The 15,498-nt window shown below is 52.2% G+C and overlaps 5 protein-coding genes across 5 annotated transcripts; 3 read left to right on the top strand and 2 right to left on the bottom strand.

Moving 5' to 3' along the window:
- Positions 1 to 4: 4 nt before the first annotated feature.
- Z517_01163 (uncharacterized protein) lies at positions 5 to 1,379 on the top strand (the record flags this gene model as incomplete). The annotated part of the gene is made up of 2 exons (XM_013434125.1): positions 5 to 440; positions 496 to 1,379. 2 exons carry the CDS (start codon positions 5 to 7, stop codon positions 1,377 to 1,379), a joined length of 1,320 nt encoding a protein of 439 aa, XP_013289579.1.
- Positions 1,380 to 1,697: 318 nt separating this feature from the next.
- Positions 1,698 to 3,146, bottom strand: Z517_01162 (uncharacterized protein; the record flags this gene model as incomplete). Its single annotated transcript, XM_013434124.1, has 1 exon — positions 1,698 to 3,146. The coding sequence occupies one exon, from the start codon at positions 3,144 to 3,146 to the stop codon at positions 1,698 to 1,700; it is 1,449 nt and encodes a 482-aa protein (XP_013289578.1).
- A 589-nt stretch (positions 3,147 to 3,735) lies between these two features.
- Positions 3,736 to 5,427, bottom strand: Z517_01161 (uncharacterized protein; the record flags this gene model as incomplete). Its single annotated transcript, XM_013434123.1, has 1 exon — positions 3,736 to 5,427. The coding sequence occupies one exon, from the start codon at positions 5,425 to 5,427 to the stop codon at positions 3,736 to 3,738; it is 1,692 nt and encodes a 563-aa protein (XP_013289577.1).
- Positions 5,428 to 6,067: 640 nt separating this feature from the next.
- On the top strand, positions 6,068 to 8,269 carry Z517_01160 (uncharacterized protein; the record flags this gene model as incomplete). The annotated part of the gene is made up of 1 exon (XM_013434122.1): positions 6,068 to 8,269. The coding sequence occupies one exon, from the start codon at positions 6,068 to 6,070 to the stop codon at positions 8,267 to 8,269; it is 2,202 nt and encodes a 733-aa protein (XP_013289576.1).
- Positions 8,270 to 11,858: 3,589 nt separating this feature from the next.
- Positions 11,859 to 12,938, top strand: Z517_01159 (uncharacterized protein; the record flags this gene model as incomplete). The annotated part of the gene is made up of 1 exon (XM_013434121.1): positions 11,859 to 12,938. The coding sequence occupies one exon, from the start codon at positions 11,859 to 11,861 to the stop codon at positions 12,936 to 12,938; it is 1,080 nt and encodes a 359-aa protein (XP_013289575.1).
- Between the last annotated feature and the right edge of the window lie 2,560 nt (positions 12,939 to 15,498).

Here is a 15,498-nt window from a genome sequence, read left to right as displayed (position 1 = left end):
GGACATGACACAGGAGAAAGATGGGGAGAACTCTGCCCTGAGCATCCCTCTCGGCGAGCCGCCTGCACCAACTGACCATGCGCGAGACGGTAATATCCATGAGAGCAAGCGGGATTTTACCGCGACCTGCAGGATTATAGGGTGCTTTTTCGTCTTCTTCATCACCTGGGGTGTTGCCTCCTCATTCAGTGCCTATCAAGCTTTTTATCAGAAGGACTTGTTGGCCTCTCATACGCCATCCGTCATATCATGGGTTGGCACTCTTCAGGTGTCCTTGATGGGACTGACGGGGATTGTCTCTGGGGCTCTCTATGACAGAGGCTACATTCGAACGTTGTTGGTTGTCGGGGGTTCACTGGTCACATTTGGCTTCATGATGCTCAGCCTTGCCAAGGAATACTATCAGATCATTCTGGCCCAGGGCGTCTGTATTGGATTCGGTAAGTACTCGGCCATAAGCAAATTGTCATGGTACCGTACTGACGGGTGTCCCAGGTAATGGAATGCTGTATATACCCTCGATAGCCGTCATCAGCCAGACATTCAACGCTAAGCAACGACCACTTGCCATCGGAGGATCATCGTCTGGAGCAGCCGTTGGAGGCATCGTGCTGCCCATCATGTTTCGTCACTTACAACCCGAGATCGGCTTCGGGTGGACCAACCGCATATTCGGGTTCATCATGTTGGGCATGGTAATAGCTGCCTTCTTCCTGCTCCAGCCAGTTCCAACGCACAGACGCCTCCAGGGACAGCTGTTCGACCCTTCAGCCCTCAAAGAGCCGCCGTTTGTCGTCCTTTTGGTTGGCTTATTCTTTGTCTTCCTAGGATATTGGGTGCCTTTGATCTACATTACGCCATACGCCCAGTTCTCCGTCAAAACGAACGTCTCGTACGCATTTTATCTGCTAGCCATTCTGAACGCGGGCAGTTTCGCCGGCCGAATCCTCCCTGCCTTTGTCGCGCACAAATTCGGCCCCGCGGTTGTCCTCGTAGCTGGCGGCATCGGTCTCGGCGTATTGATATTGGCGTGGATCGGGATCCACAACGTCCCCGGCGTCACCGTCTGGGCCGTGCTGGTGGGCTTCATGGCAGGCATCACAGTCGCCATCCCCGCCGCGGTGGTTCCTCTGCTGTCACCATCGCCGAGTGTCGTGGGCGCAAGGACCGGCATGGCATGGTCTGGCTCCGCTTTTGCAGGCCTGATCGGCGGGCCCATTGCCGGTGCTCTCGTCAACACGGCCACGGACGACTACGCGCACGGCCAAGCCTTTGGAGGCGCTGCCAGTCTCTTGGGCGGCCTGCTGCTCATATACCCTGCAATCACCATTGCCAGGGGGAACAAGCGTTATCAAAAGCCTCCAAACAGCAATGTATGACAAGGACGAGCGAAAGGTGGTACCAGAACTCCAGCACAGACGGAATGGTGCGAATCGCCATGGGTTGTCCAGCTATATAGTTTGCAAATCCAGGGCAAAGGGCAGCATCTGACAGAAATGAATCGACTGATACACCATATCTTCTCCTCTAATTATATCCGACGCACGCGGATGAGTTGTCTTTGTACAGGATCCAGCCCAGGAACGGATGTGCACAGAATATAGATATAGACATAGACTTGAACATGGCAGCATATATACGACTATACACAATATCACATCTTGACATAGTCATTCTTTTTTGTCTACTACCTTTGCTTATACCTTGGCCATCCACCGCCACCTCCAACCCAAACACGCCCATCGACTGAGTATGAACGTCCCCATGCTCACTCCCGCGACGACACACATGAACCCGACCATGATCTGTGGACCAGCCGCCTCTACCAGCTCACCACTGATGGGGATACAGACGAGAGCCGCAAGGCTGCCGATGAAATAGGATGTGCCGTAGAACCGTCCGAACTGATCCGCCTCGCAGAGCTGACCTATGCATGCCGGGGTCAAGGCCATCCACGAGCCAGTGCCGAAGCCAAAGAATGCGGCGAAGACGTAGAGCGCAGCCAGGGAGGTGTGGCCTAGTGGGAGCCAGACGGCGACCATGAGGATCAAGGTGAAGAGGATCATGAAGAGGAGGGTGTTGAAGCGGCCCACAAAGTCGGATATGTAGCCCGGGATGATCCGTCCGAAACAGGACGAGGCATTGAGGACTGATATGATATAAAACCCTGTGTCCGGCGGGAACTTGTTGCCGTAGTTCGCGTAAGTCGGGAGGATGCCCAGCGCACCAAACAAGACAATTTCAAACCCAAAGACGCTGATGGTAAGGAAGGTGAATTTCAAGTCCCCAAATAGTCCCAACGATATGATTGCTTTCTTCCGTGCTTCAGCAGACGGCGGCAAGCGCGGCTTCATCAACGCATTTGCGAGGGCCAAGCATGCTAGGAACAAAAACCCCAGGATACGCATAGACCACGCGTACCCATATTTAGGGAGCGTGGCCCTCAGGATCAGAGGGATCGTGACGCCGCCAAAGCTCGACCCGACCATTGCGATTCCATGCGCGAGACCTCTCCTTCGCTTGAACCAATGGCTGACCACAGCCAAACCAGTCGTAGTCAAAGTTGCGCCAGCAATCCCACCTAGGAATCCAAGGCACAGTAGAAACTGCCAGTACTTTTGACATTCTGCTAACAGAAAGACCATGACCACATAACTTATACTCCCTATCAATGCAATCCACCGTGGGCCGTACCGGTCGAAGAGAGGTCCAACCCAGATGCCCAATCCGAGAGCCAAGTAAACAAATACAGAAGGAATCCAGCCGATGTCGCGGGATGTGTAGGCCGACAGCTGGTGCATCTGAAGGTATTCTTGGATTGTTCCAATAGACACCATAAACCCAAACGAAGCAAAGAGAGCGAGGAAAGCACCGGTCAGGACAAGCCAAGCTTGAAGGCCGCCTTCAGGAAAAGTGTCGTTTGGTCCATGTCCTGGTTCCGCCTCGTCAACATCAAGTGTTGTGATCTGTTGCTCAGCATCGCCGTAGGCATAGGCTTCTTTCTGAATGTTAATGGCAGCTGCTGCTTTGGCCTCGGAGCTGGTCTGTATTGGTATTGTGTCACCCTCGGCTAGAGGAACCACGTCTTGCTGTGGTTGGTTATGAGATTCTACCTGCTGAATGACAGGGAGTGCGGCCGTGTCCATTGAGGTCGAGATAGGTGTCGAGATCTTCGATAACAAGACAGAGAGAAACAGAAAGCAGTCGCCCTCTGCAAATCCTCTGAATTTGTCAAACCCACGATCGTCATCACGCCCTTCGAGAAGTCGTACTTGTCGGCCAGAATTTTATGCAACCAAGAGTAAGTGGGGGATGGAAGTGGAGAGCGCAAGCATTACCAAGACGCTCTTCTCCGTCGCCAAAGAGTGGCTTCAGATCTCCGTAGTGGTATTGGCATCTCATTGCAGTTCCGTAATTGGAATGCGGCTTTTCATTCCCACGCATGTACGGTGTCGAATCATTGACATCAGTAGCCCGCCTCATCGACGTTGAGTGATCGAGGACATTGTACCCGTTTCCGCGGCTCAGACTTGCCTTTTTTCAGTCTTCATGGGTCGACTTGGCGGTTACAGTCGCATCCTGGAGGAGTGCTGCATCCAGCGCAAGTCGTGCAGACCTCAGAAGTATCTGTGAATTGTCATCATAGCCGCTCCATCAATACCCTCCGCTGGTCCTAGGCGTGGAACTGGTCGATTAGTCCGCGGCTCTTCCCGTGTTGCAATGGTGCCGAGAAGATCAACTTTCGTTGATTAAGACGTCTGTCCCCTTTGTCCTTCCTTTGCCAATATCCATCTTTGCAGTCCTGGCGCCGAATTGAATAGCCCTCTTCCTTTCTGCAGCAACTCTCCGCATGCCTAGCTTCCACGCAGCTAATCTCAGCAACATCTTCGACGGCTCAAGATCTTCGGGTTTGTGTACTCGGCGGGCTTCCTCGTAATGCTTGGGGATTTCTTTTGCTGCTCTGAACCCGCATTTTTCCCACACCGGAAGACCTAGAGAGAATCTCACGAAATCTTCATCTAGATAAGGGTAACGCACCTCTTTGCCCCAGTGACTCAGAACACGGTCGTCCCGGCCCAAGTTACGAGACCCGATCCGATTGAGATCTAGCTCGAGTTCGTCCGCCAAGTCGACAAATCCACCCCGAGCAAAAGCTGCAGCATGTCGCGAATACCCTGCATATAACTCGTCTGCTCCCAAGCCCGAAAGAAGGACTCGAGCGTGAGAGGTGTAGAGCTCCATGGGTGGATACTGTTTTTCTGCGTTCTGGGATAGAATCCCTGTGCCCTCAGCGGCAAAGAAGAGTGCCATGGTGATGGACAAATCCATCTCCGTCTTGTGAGGGTGCATCAGTCGTTGTATACTGGCTTTGTAAGCCTGTGACTGTTTGTAAGGAACGTCAACTGCCACAAATCTCCAGTCTCGGTCCGGGCACACTTCGCAAACTTCTGCAAAGCTAGAACGACCAGTGACTCTGTCAGGACAGAGTTCATAGGGCGAAACTGTGGTATTTTTCTTCGCAGCTATGGACCGTGGATTCTCAAATGCCACATTCAACAGATCTATACATTCTGATTTGGGCAGAAGATCATGTGCAAGGCGAGCGAGCAGCGTACAGTCCAAGCCGCCCGAGAAGAGTATGGCGACTTTTGAGGAAACTGGCGTAGCCTGACAGTGGTGGTGACTTGGAATGTCCAGGAGTCGTAGCTCAAGAGCAGTATTCAACAGCTCCAGGAAGCGATCCACAGTTTTCAAAGTCGGCATCGATTCAGCAACATCCAAGTGGCCAATTTTATTAATCGCGGGAAGCGCATTCGCCCATGGAACTTCGCCACGTATGATTTGATTGTGTTCCACAGAGATGAGATGGATGGCATCAGTAGACACCTCTTGATCCAATGCGCCAACAGGTGTAATGCCGATACTACACAACGTCAGCGAATCTTCATCGCCGCGACTAGTGAGCAAAGAGCGGCGCCCAAGCCGATCTCTCCCATAGAATACGGCAGAATGAGTAGCATCATAGAAGACAAATGCAAAAGGCCCCGCTATGTTTGTCAGCACTTGGGCAATACGTCGCTGGTAGTCACCATTTTCGGTCGACTGAGAGGCACGCAAGAGAAGATCAAATATTTGGACCGAGTCGTTTCCTTCGACTTTGACTCCGTCCACTTTCCATGCCTCACCATTCCAGCAGAGGATGGATCCTGAGATATGATCTTGTAACGGTTGGATCTGGACTGAATGCCCCCGCAGTGCCAGGACGGTTGAGACAAAAGTCAGGTACAGATCGTCGGATGGTGGGAAAGCAAGTTTGACATTCAACTCTTTGTAGCTGTCAGGTCCACGTGCTTTGAGCTCACTCGCCGTAAGGGGATCGGGTAGGATCGCCCGGTTTCTTGCGACCGAGAAGAAGATGCCGCACATAGGGCAGTGGCTTCAGATGCTGTGTGTCCGGGCTAATAGGGTACGCAAGTGCACGCAAAGAAAGAAGCACAAGAGGAAACAGGCGTGGATATGAAGGAGAAAAGTGAAATTGCGGAACAATCACCGTGCCAAGAGATATAGAAGGCTGACCAATCAGACGCTGACTAGGATGGATACCGAGTCTTGCGAGTCCAAGTCCAAGTTCCACCTCCAAACGATCGGTTGGCAACCAGCCACGCCAGTTGCACGATTCCCGCTTGGGGAAACTCAAACTGCGCTGGTGGCCTTGCAGCATCTCCGACAATGATGCAGGGCTGCGACTATCATCTGAATCCTTGAGGAAGCGCATCAGAGCAGTAGTACCTTTGCTCAAAGGGGTATTCTCGACCTTTCACTTGAGATTGCTTGCTCCTCTCCTGTTGACAACGGTCTTCTTTCTCGCTTAGACGGCGTCCTTCTCTCCCCCGTCGCGTGACGCCTCGTCAGCCTGTCCATGCTCCATCATGAACCAGCACTAGATCGGCGATCCTACAAGCCTTGAAAACCGAAGAACTTGGAAAACATGCCACAGATCCTCTCAAGCCATCAACTTTCCATCTAAGAGAGGTCCTCAATGTCACCCAACAGCAATCATGCAGCCATGGACGCCAGCAAGAAAGCCGTTTCGTCGGAAAGTACTTCATCCGACCTGATCGATCTGGAACCAGAGGGCAGTGACATTGCTCCTGAAAACAAGGTCTCTCAGGATGTATCCTCAGAAAAAGGAAAGGATCCAGAGTCGGATATGACAGACAGGATATCAGATCTTCGGATCGGACCAAGCAAGACTGCGAGCACACGTGTTTCTCCTCCGAAAGTCCTTCCATCTACGCCTCCTCCACCTGAGCCGCCTGCTGCCAGCGAGAAGCCCTACCTCGATCCTACTCCCAAAACACCCGCAATTTCAAGGCATCCATCGATGAGGACACCAGGCGAGGAATATGATGAGAAAGATCCGGCTTTTAACCAAGAAGCGGAGGACAACACCGCGGAAACACCTTTTCAGAGGTCCAACAATGATCCTGATGTGGAATCCACGTCGGAAATCCAAAGTATTATAGATCAGTTCGACGATGCATCGGCGGCTCCTTCAAAGGAATCAATAATGTCCCCTCGACACGAATTGAGCGGACCCATTCTTGGATCTGGTGGCAGTTTTCCGCCTAGAAGGTCCAGTCTGGAACACTTGCGATCAAGAGATATGGACGCTCTAGCATCGCCGGTCGTCTCCCATCATTCCGAGAAGCCTTTGCCCTCACCACCTGCAGGTGTCCTCAATCATGACTCGGGTTCACCGAAAAGCCCTCCCATCAAAAGCCCAACCCAAGCCTCATCGCCCTCTCTTCCGATGCAGCCTCCGCCTCCCGAGCCTGAACCTGAACTACCATTTGACTTTCATCGATTCTTGGAGCAGCTTCGACATAAATCCGCCGACCCAGTGGCCAAGTTTCTGCGGTCTTTTTTGATTGAGTTTGGAAAGAAGCAGTGGATGGTCCATGAGCAGGTCAAAATCATCGGGGATTTTCTGGCCTTCATCACCAACAAAATGGCTCTTTGTGAGGTATGGCGAGAAGTGTCAGACAACGAGTTCGACAATGCCAAAGAGGGTATGGAGAAGCTCGTGATGAACAGACTATATTCACAAACATTTTCTCCGGCGATCCCACCGGCTCCTCCGGTCGCACGATCACGGTCCCGAGGGAGGAGAAAAGAACTGGAAAAGTCTGATATACCTGGAAGACGCGGTCAACACCAAGAAGATGTTGAACGAGACGAGATCCTAGCGCAGAAAATACGGATTTACAGCTGGGTGCGGGAGGAACATCTCGATATTGCGCCAGTTGGGCCGAATGGGGAGCGATTTCTCAGACTGGCGCAGCAGGAGCTCCTCAAGATCAAGGGGTATCGAGCACCTAGAGACAAAGTGATCTGCGTCTTGAACTGCTGCAAGGTTATCTTTGGACTGTTGAAAAATGCAAAGAGCTCCGACACTTCGGCAGACTCATTCGTGCCTCTGCTAATCTACGTTGTCCTCCAAGCCAACCCGGAAAATCTCGTGTCGAATGTCCAATACATTCTTCGATTCAGGAATCAGGACAAGCTTGGAGGCGAGGCAGGTTACTATCTGTCCTCGTTGTCAGGAGCAATTCAGTTCATCGAAAGTCTGGACCGGACGACCTTGACTGTTAGCGACGAGGAATTTGAGCGCAACGTTGAGAATGCCGTAGCGGCGATCGCAGAGCAGAACCGTCAGGCCGAACAATTCAGCCCACTCACGTCGACCATCGCCGAGAAATCGTCACTTGCAGAGCCAGAGCTCACACCGCGAAACTCGATGGATGTGACGTCGACCAGTCCTATACGCCGGGATCCTAATCGGCAATATAGCACCTCAGGCGACGGCTCCGATGACAGCGTAGCAGGTCTCTTGCGGACGATCCAGAAGCCTCTTTCCACGATCGGCCGCATATTCTCTGACCAAGACACCTCATCCCAAGAGCGCAGACCGAGTCCTGCACCTCAAGCGGCTCCGAGGCTGAACCCGGGTGTGTTCCAGCCGCCACCAGCTCATGGCGGCGCAACGCCTTCGTACGACGCCCAAGAGGCTGCGGCGAGACAGGCAAGCGCGGAAGCGGCGGAAGCTCGACGAATTTCTCGAGCCGAACACAGGACGGTGGTTGAGACGTTGTGTGGCATGTTCCCCAACCTCGACAAAGAGGTCATTGATGACGTGGTGCGGCAAAAGGAGGGAAGAGTAGGACTTGCCGTTGATGCTTGTTTAGCCTTGACAGCAGGAGGTTGATATCTGGAGATGTTATTCGAAGCTTGCCACCATGAGACAGCATAAGCAATCCAGCGAAGAGGGAAGCCGCAAAAGGAGCAGGCTCGGGAATCGATCATGGATAGATCTGCTTTCTTTTTGCCCGTAAGTGCTTCTATTGGGCCGGGCGCCCTGGTGTAGGATTGACGATATACCTAGATCACCCTGCAATATGCACCACGCTTATAAAGCTGTATTCATCGCACGGCGCTGCTGGCCCTACACCTAATTTTGAATATTCATATGAGATCAGCAAGTTGAGCAGAAACTGTTTCGTCATCTATTTGCCCAGCTTTGTCATTTGATGAGCTAGTTAGTTAGGTTTCCGCCCTTGTTTGACTCTCTGCGACTACCTAGTATTCTTTGAACGGATGAGAAGTCATGGAGTGGTTACAATGATGGTCAGGCCGGGCTAATTGAATACTTGGCTGAAGCTATAGACGCTACTGGGGAAGAGAGTTGCTGTCGTTGAGCAGACGAGGACGGGGGAGTAGGGGATGAAGAGAATGCAGTCATAATCATAATCATATCACATACGTCGCTGTCTCGCTCCCCTCCACTTCGCACGCGGACAGGTCCCATGTTGGTCTCCCGCCAGGATATGACATCTGGTGACGTTGTATGGTGGTATGGCGATGTGTGTGCTCAATCCCGAGTGCTCGGATGAGACTAAAGTATTCGTAGAACGAACATGTCCAGAGATAGAGAGTGGGCCGGTGTCGTGTTTTGGCACTGCAATATCGCTGTCGTCGTTGGCATCGTTGTGGCCTCCTTCCCGCCTTGATGTTCCTACTCGCATGCACAGTTCATCAAGACCCTGTAGGTACTCGCACAAGTACCCAGGGTGGTTGGCTCCCAACTCCTCGTAGACCCTCCTCCTTCTGAACCCACCCATGGATCCCTTGACAAGGTCTGGAAGGACGGAAGGGCGTCTTCCGTCACACGTTATCGAAACCCGTGCACTGGAAGGATTGGACGCTGTCGTGACTCGTGAGACATGGATCACGGATATGTTGATGGAGAGAAAGGAATAGGGTCTCCAGTAGTGAATAGGCGCGACAGGATGCCAATTGTTCAAAGTGGAAGTGGAAGGGACGAGGTCATGGCGTTTTGTGGAGGAAAGATGGATATACTTGTAAGAGTAGTTGTAGGACCGGCAGGATGGGCCACATCGTCGTGGAGAACGGGAGATCGACTTGCTTGATTGAGACCTGCCATGGTCATGGTCATGTCCTGTCATGATCATCTGAACAGAGAGGCCATGGATGGATTTTCGTGGTTAGATGAGACGTTGTTCGAAAGGAGTACCTACCAACCCACCTACTCACCTACTCGGAGGTACGAGTAGTCGTACTCGGTAATATCAGACCAGATGTTGCCAAATCCTTTGGTGCTGTTGTCTGGGTACGAACGAGTAGGGAAAACGCATAGACTCTGGTGGCGCTGGGAGATCACAATCTCACATGATGAGATTTGGGCACTGACTGGGGACAATTGACCCAAACAAGCAATATCTCTTTTCATTGACTTGAGACTGACTTCTCTCCCCTACCTCCTCACTTTGGACTATTGGCACGGAAAGAAAACCTCGTCCTCCTCAGGAGTCCCTCATGTACGTTTCTTGGGAAGAGCCAATGGTCTCGTGATGACGCTTCTCTCGCGTTTGTTGGGGAATTGGTTGATTGCGATGTCGACCCAACAGCGCAGTCACTCAGTTACTCACCCAGTCGTCATCTTCAGCTCACACTTATCCTCCACATACCAGCACGTCCTATCAAACCACCGTCTGACATTGACGATCACATAAGGAGTCGAGGAGTGGACCTACCGCGCTCTGTAAAGTCAACATTTTGATCAGTCTCCCCTAAACGATCCTCATCTCAACTGAGATCCTCATCAAAACCCACAAGTATCTGCCCTATGTGCTCTACAGAGCAATCTCCGGGACAAACCCTTACACGAGTCTGGTCAATTTAGAAAAGAGGAGAAAGAAGGCTGCCAACTACCAGGCACCAGGCTACACTCCACGATTTCTGGAGTCCGGAGGACAGTGCGTTTATAACAAGGCTGGTAAGGCAGAAACACTGAAAAGTCTGGGGATTTTTGCCACTCTTGCTATTCTCTCCGATGCACCCTCTGGAGTTACTGGAGAGAACACAGCACGTGCGGCCGCCTTCGGATCCGATGTATTAACAGATTGGATTGGCTGACGAGGCTAAGAAATCGATAGCCTGGTGGGGATGAGCCAGGGTTCGACCGCTATTACTGACTGTGTACTAGGGAGGTACTGGGTGGACCGCCGCGGCGTTTGACGAGGCCTTGCAGCTGGTAGCCGCCGAGGCGACATGAAGCCAAAAATCATTTGAGGACACACATCGAGAAAGTCAATCTAGATCGACCTCACGTTGAGGACAAGCTGAACAAGGGGACAAGTCAGGTCAGGTGCGGCATGGACCCTCGCGAAGAGACTTTTTTGGATGACATCGATGGCCACTCAGTGCACTGACTGTGCCACTGCCAACCCTTTTTGCTAGGAAACGGGAAATCCCTTTGGACCGTACGAAGATGGCTGGAGCCTCTGTTCACCATACGAGCATATCTTTGATCTCCTCTCCTCTTGCCACCCCCGGATACAGACTCCTCAAAAGCACACACCCCAGATGGGTTTTTCGAGAGGCGGCGTCTGGTGTTTGGCTGCTGCAAGGGTTCTTGAACGGGGATTTTACGGAGTCTCCATTTCTTGGGAAACAAAAACATGGCGTGCCATGGGCCCGGACGGAGGGCCACCACGGGCCACCAAGTTGGTTTTGCTTTTGCACAAAAGCCTTTCCCTTGTTTGTCCACCCGACTCTGGATTCCCATGGAATTAAACGTCCTTGCCTCATTCGTCAGCTTATTCTCACTACGACTCGAATGCTCGTATGAGGTTGCTCGGTGCCGAAACCACTACCACTTCTCACCCTCTGGGCCCTTGCTCAGTCCCTACCAATCCACTCATCTGACGTGGAGTTTGCCTCCAGCTTTTCTCCCTTGACGACGCCAAAACTACCATAGTCGTAGTCCGCCCCGGAATAATTGGTCCCAAGAATTTTGTTCCCCTTACCCCCCTCCCCCCTCTTCCGATGATGCTTGCGATCCTCTGGGCCATAGCCCTGGGTATGCATCCACGACGACACTCTATTTCCGACTCGGGCCGGATGGTAATGCACACTCACGGCCTTGGCTCAGCATATTCCCCTTCGTCTTGTAAATTACGGCCGGTGGGAATGGGACCAGACTTTAGCACTGATTGTTTTGAAACTCCCTGGGAAGAACGGCAACCGGCAAGAGCACTTAGTCTGATTTTCTTACTTAAGTTGAGTCTGGGAGGGGACCTTTACTCACTATAAACCCTTTTCCGTCCCTCTACCTTCCAAGTTCCCTCTTCCCAGAAGTGTTGGAATTTACTTGCCGTCTCCCTTATCCGAGAATACAGCCGTAGCATCGGGTGCTCTTCCCAACCTCGACGCAGGTTCCAGTACCAAGGTGGAGATCTCTATTCTTATATACCGATCTCACACTCTCAGTCAATATGTCTTTTATTGACCTCCTCTTCCCCCAGAAGGAGCTCGAGGCTCTGGGGAACAAATGGCACGAGCCCGCACCCAAGAGGAGGAAGTTGGACAGTGGGAGTATTCAGGTGGTGAAGGGGTCTTTCGGGGGTCAATGTAGGCCAAGCAGCAACGAGCAATACCTCCAACAACGCCGCCATCGAGTGTCGACACCAGCCTCTCTCCAATATGGCCGGCCGCCGTCATCCTCGCTCGAGCATACGAATGTCCGCGGCACCAAGAGGGCCAACTCGGACTCTCAGTCCTTCAGCAGCACACCCAACGTCGACGTGGATGCCCAGATGACCAAGGCCATGTCGTGGTTACCGAGCTTCATCGAGCCGTCTCTGGTGCGGAACTACCTTCAACATCTCCACCCCAAAGACCGTCACCGCTACACCATCTCCCACGTGCCGAAGCCAGACTCGAGACCGAGAGAGAGACAGCCTCAACCTCGACCATCTCCGCCCAGTGTCGTCGAGGAAGCGCTGTCTTCACCAGGATCTCTGATTGCCGACACATCGGCGTCTCCAGCATCTACCGACAGCTGCCCTACTCCGGCGGCCATTTGCGAGCAGTTCCGTTCGGGGCCATTTGGACACATCTTTGACGGGATGCGCCTGACGGACAACGAGCGAGAGATGATGGAAGATCTGCTGAGTCCATCTGCGCCGCTCACCGAGGACGGCGTGGCATGGGGACAGCAAGCCCCTCTGAAGGAAGCCCCCCCGACGATCCAACTAGCACCCGAAGACTACGCCGAGATTGACCAAGCACTGCTCCAGAACATGACTACTCCATTGGAAAAGCTTTCTGGGAGACCAACGGGCTTTGCGGTCAGCGAGTCCACCTGCGCGGATGACGAGTATGACGTTCACTCATCGGGATTGAGTCCTGCAGCTGAAGAGGCAGAAGCACCAGAGACAGGGGAGGCGGAGACAGCAGAAACAGCGGAGCCAGTGGAGGAGCAGACGACAAGTCACCGGGGATTCGTGGTGTACGACTACAGTGTTCTCAGCGTGGACGACTTTTTTGATTTGGACGAAGCGTCTTCGAGCTGATGGGGGGTTGAAGGATTTGGGATTTGGGATACCCGGGTTTCTTGGACATGGGACACTGGACATGGAAACGGGGGGAAGGATGGGCGGTGGGATGGATGGGATTGGATTGTGGTTTTCCATTTCCCCATTTCCCATTTTCTCACATGTCAGGTCAGATCAGATCTGGTCTGGGTGTGGATGGATCTATTAATTGTCTACCTACGAGGGATTCACTCGAATAAACGAGTAAACGAGCAACCAAGCAAAAAGGGCTCAAAAAGTCAACGAGTATTTCTAGTTTTTGGCCCCAATGATACCACATGATGATGATGTTGATAACAGAGCGAGCGTATGATTCCTGTTTAGTTTATTTGCTTTTCTCGGTTTTCACATGTCCTGAACGGACATCATCTCCCACTCCCATGATCCTCATCCTCATGATGGAGATGAGATGGACAGTCACTCAGTCAGGCGGGCGGACAGGTGGTGCATCTTCCGACCACATACGCGCGCTCCAGTCACCAGAATCGGAAGGTGGATTTGAGTGAGCGAGTGAGTGAGCTTACCCTTACCTACTACATCCTACCTACAGAAATGGGACATGGACACGTATATGTTAATAATGTTACCTACCTAGTACTCCTTCAGTGCTCCTACTCACTCGTACTGAGCAGACAGGGTCGAGGGCATAGAGGGAAGAGGCAAGAAATGTGGCTGCTCTCGACCGCCGTCGACCATCAACACCAAAAATTTTTTACAAGGCACGTGTAAATCCATGAATTACCCACAACATGCCTGGGCCCTGGGGCCTGGGACCTGACCTGGGTGACCCCCCTATGGAAATTGGTGGGGTGGGTAAGGTGGGTGGCCCCCCGGGGAGGGGTGGGTGCATGCTCTGGGTCCATACATAGGCGCATCAGGCGCTAAAGAGTGCCCGGATATGATACCCACGGAAACAATGTTGAAAGTAAACAGAGCTTACGAGTAACCCCCTAACACCTAGCATCTAGCACCTCGCACCTAGCACTTGGGTCGTAGTTCCATCGGAAGTTGATGACTACACCTCATCCATTGTAAACCTACATACACTCGAGGTAGGAAAAGCCACAACCACTTACTACCAACTTACAACTCATCTGCTGGACCTTACTGAGCATTTGGGCATTTTACAAAACTCCCCCCAGAACTGACCCCCTTTTGCCCCTTTCGCCTCTGGCGGCCCTCTGGCGACCCCTTCCCCCCGGATTCATAATCAGAGTTATGACGCTGTCAAATGCGTAGTGACGAGACGTATACCTCGTAATGCCACCATAATGCTCCGGGAGGTTGCTGAGCTCATGCGCATAACGAGGTCGACAACCCTTGCAAAATCCAAAAACCGTTGGGATGTGGCCAACAGAGATCATGCATTGGGCTCTGGCTACCTAAAACGGAGATGGGGGAGGGGAGGGGAGGGGACGGGGACGGGGGTCTAAACGACGACAAACCATGCAGTAGTAAAGAAATCATTACGAGGTTACTAGGTATTCATGAGAAATTTCCCACCGGAAGAGACGTACCTCGTAGGAAAAAGCAAGCCACTAAAGTGACCATTCCGGTACTCGTACACAATATTACTGGCATAATCAATTGGAACATTTGGAACATCTGGTTTAACGAGTAGTTGGCATCTTTGTTCCGTTTCCGTTCCTGTTCCGTTCAAAGAACACAGCCCACTTGTACGCAGTTATATAGCCGCGGTTATCTGATCGATTTGTTAGCAACAACAAGCTCCTCCAGGTGAGAGGAGGTACATAGTTGGTGGTAGGTAGTCTAGACCCAATCCCGCCTGCTTGAAAACTAATTACATTACCTGTACATAGGCAACTAGTCGCTAAACGGAACGGGGAAAGTTTTTCTTTCTAGTCATCAGATCGTGTCGGATCCGACGATTCTTGGGTTCTAGGGGGGTGCCCCTTGTCCACATAACGAGGTATCGCCGAGACGTGCAGAACTGCAAAAGCCACCGGACCGAGCAATACGAGTAACCTCGTACCTGTGGTGGTTGATGCCTGGCATTGCACCGCATCGCATCGCCGTGGTGTTTCAAGACCAGGCAGGTGCCAATACACATCTATTGTACGTGGATATCTATACATGTACAACTACATCTCTGCATTCCAGACTTTCTCTGTCCTCACTCCGTAACTACTCGTACCCCGTATCTACCTAGTCGTACTCTCACACCTACCAACTCGTACTCGGAAGAATCTCAGAGCTGTGTGTTTCCGGCCAGCGGACGGAGCGGCAACCCACGGTCCGCCAACTGTGGTCGGCTGATTGGCTGATATCACACATGTCGTTTTAATACCAGGACTACACTACGTCGTACGTCTTTAACCGTGGCTAAATATCTGACCAATCGCCGCGCTGCGCTTTCAGCTGCGTCTACCGCTTGTGCGACACCACCACCACCCCTTGCTTGGGATTCAAGCCCTCGTTCTTTCCACCGTCTCATCATCATCATGATCACATCACACATCATTAGGTACCCTCCTCGATACGAGAAAAACTAGGATATTCACCGATCGTTTGCCAGAAA

The sequence above is a fragment of the Fonsecaea pedrosoi genome, assembly GCF_000835455.1.
Source record: "Fonsecaea pedrosoi CBS 271.37 unplaced genomic scaffold supercont1.1, whole genome shotgun sequence".
NCBI lineage: Eukaryota > Fungi > Ascomycota > Eurotiomycetes > Chaetothyriales > Herpotrichiellaceae > Fonsecaea > Fonsecaea pedrosoi.
This window is presented reverse-complemented; position numbering and strand designations above follow the sequence as displayed.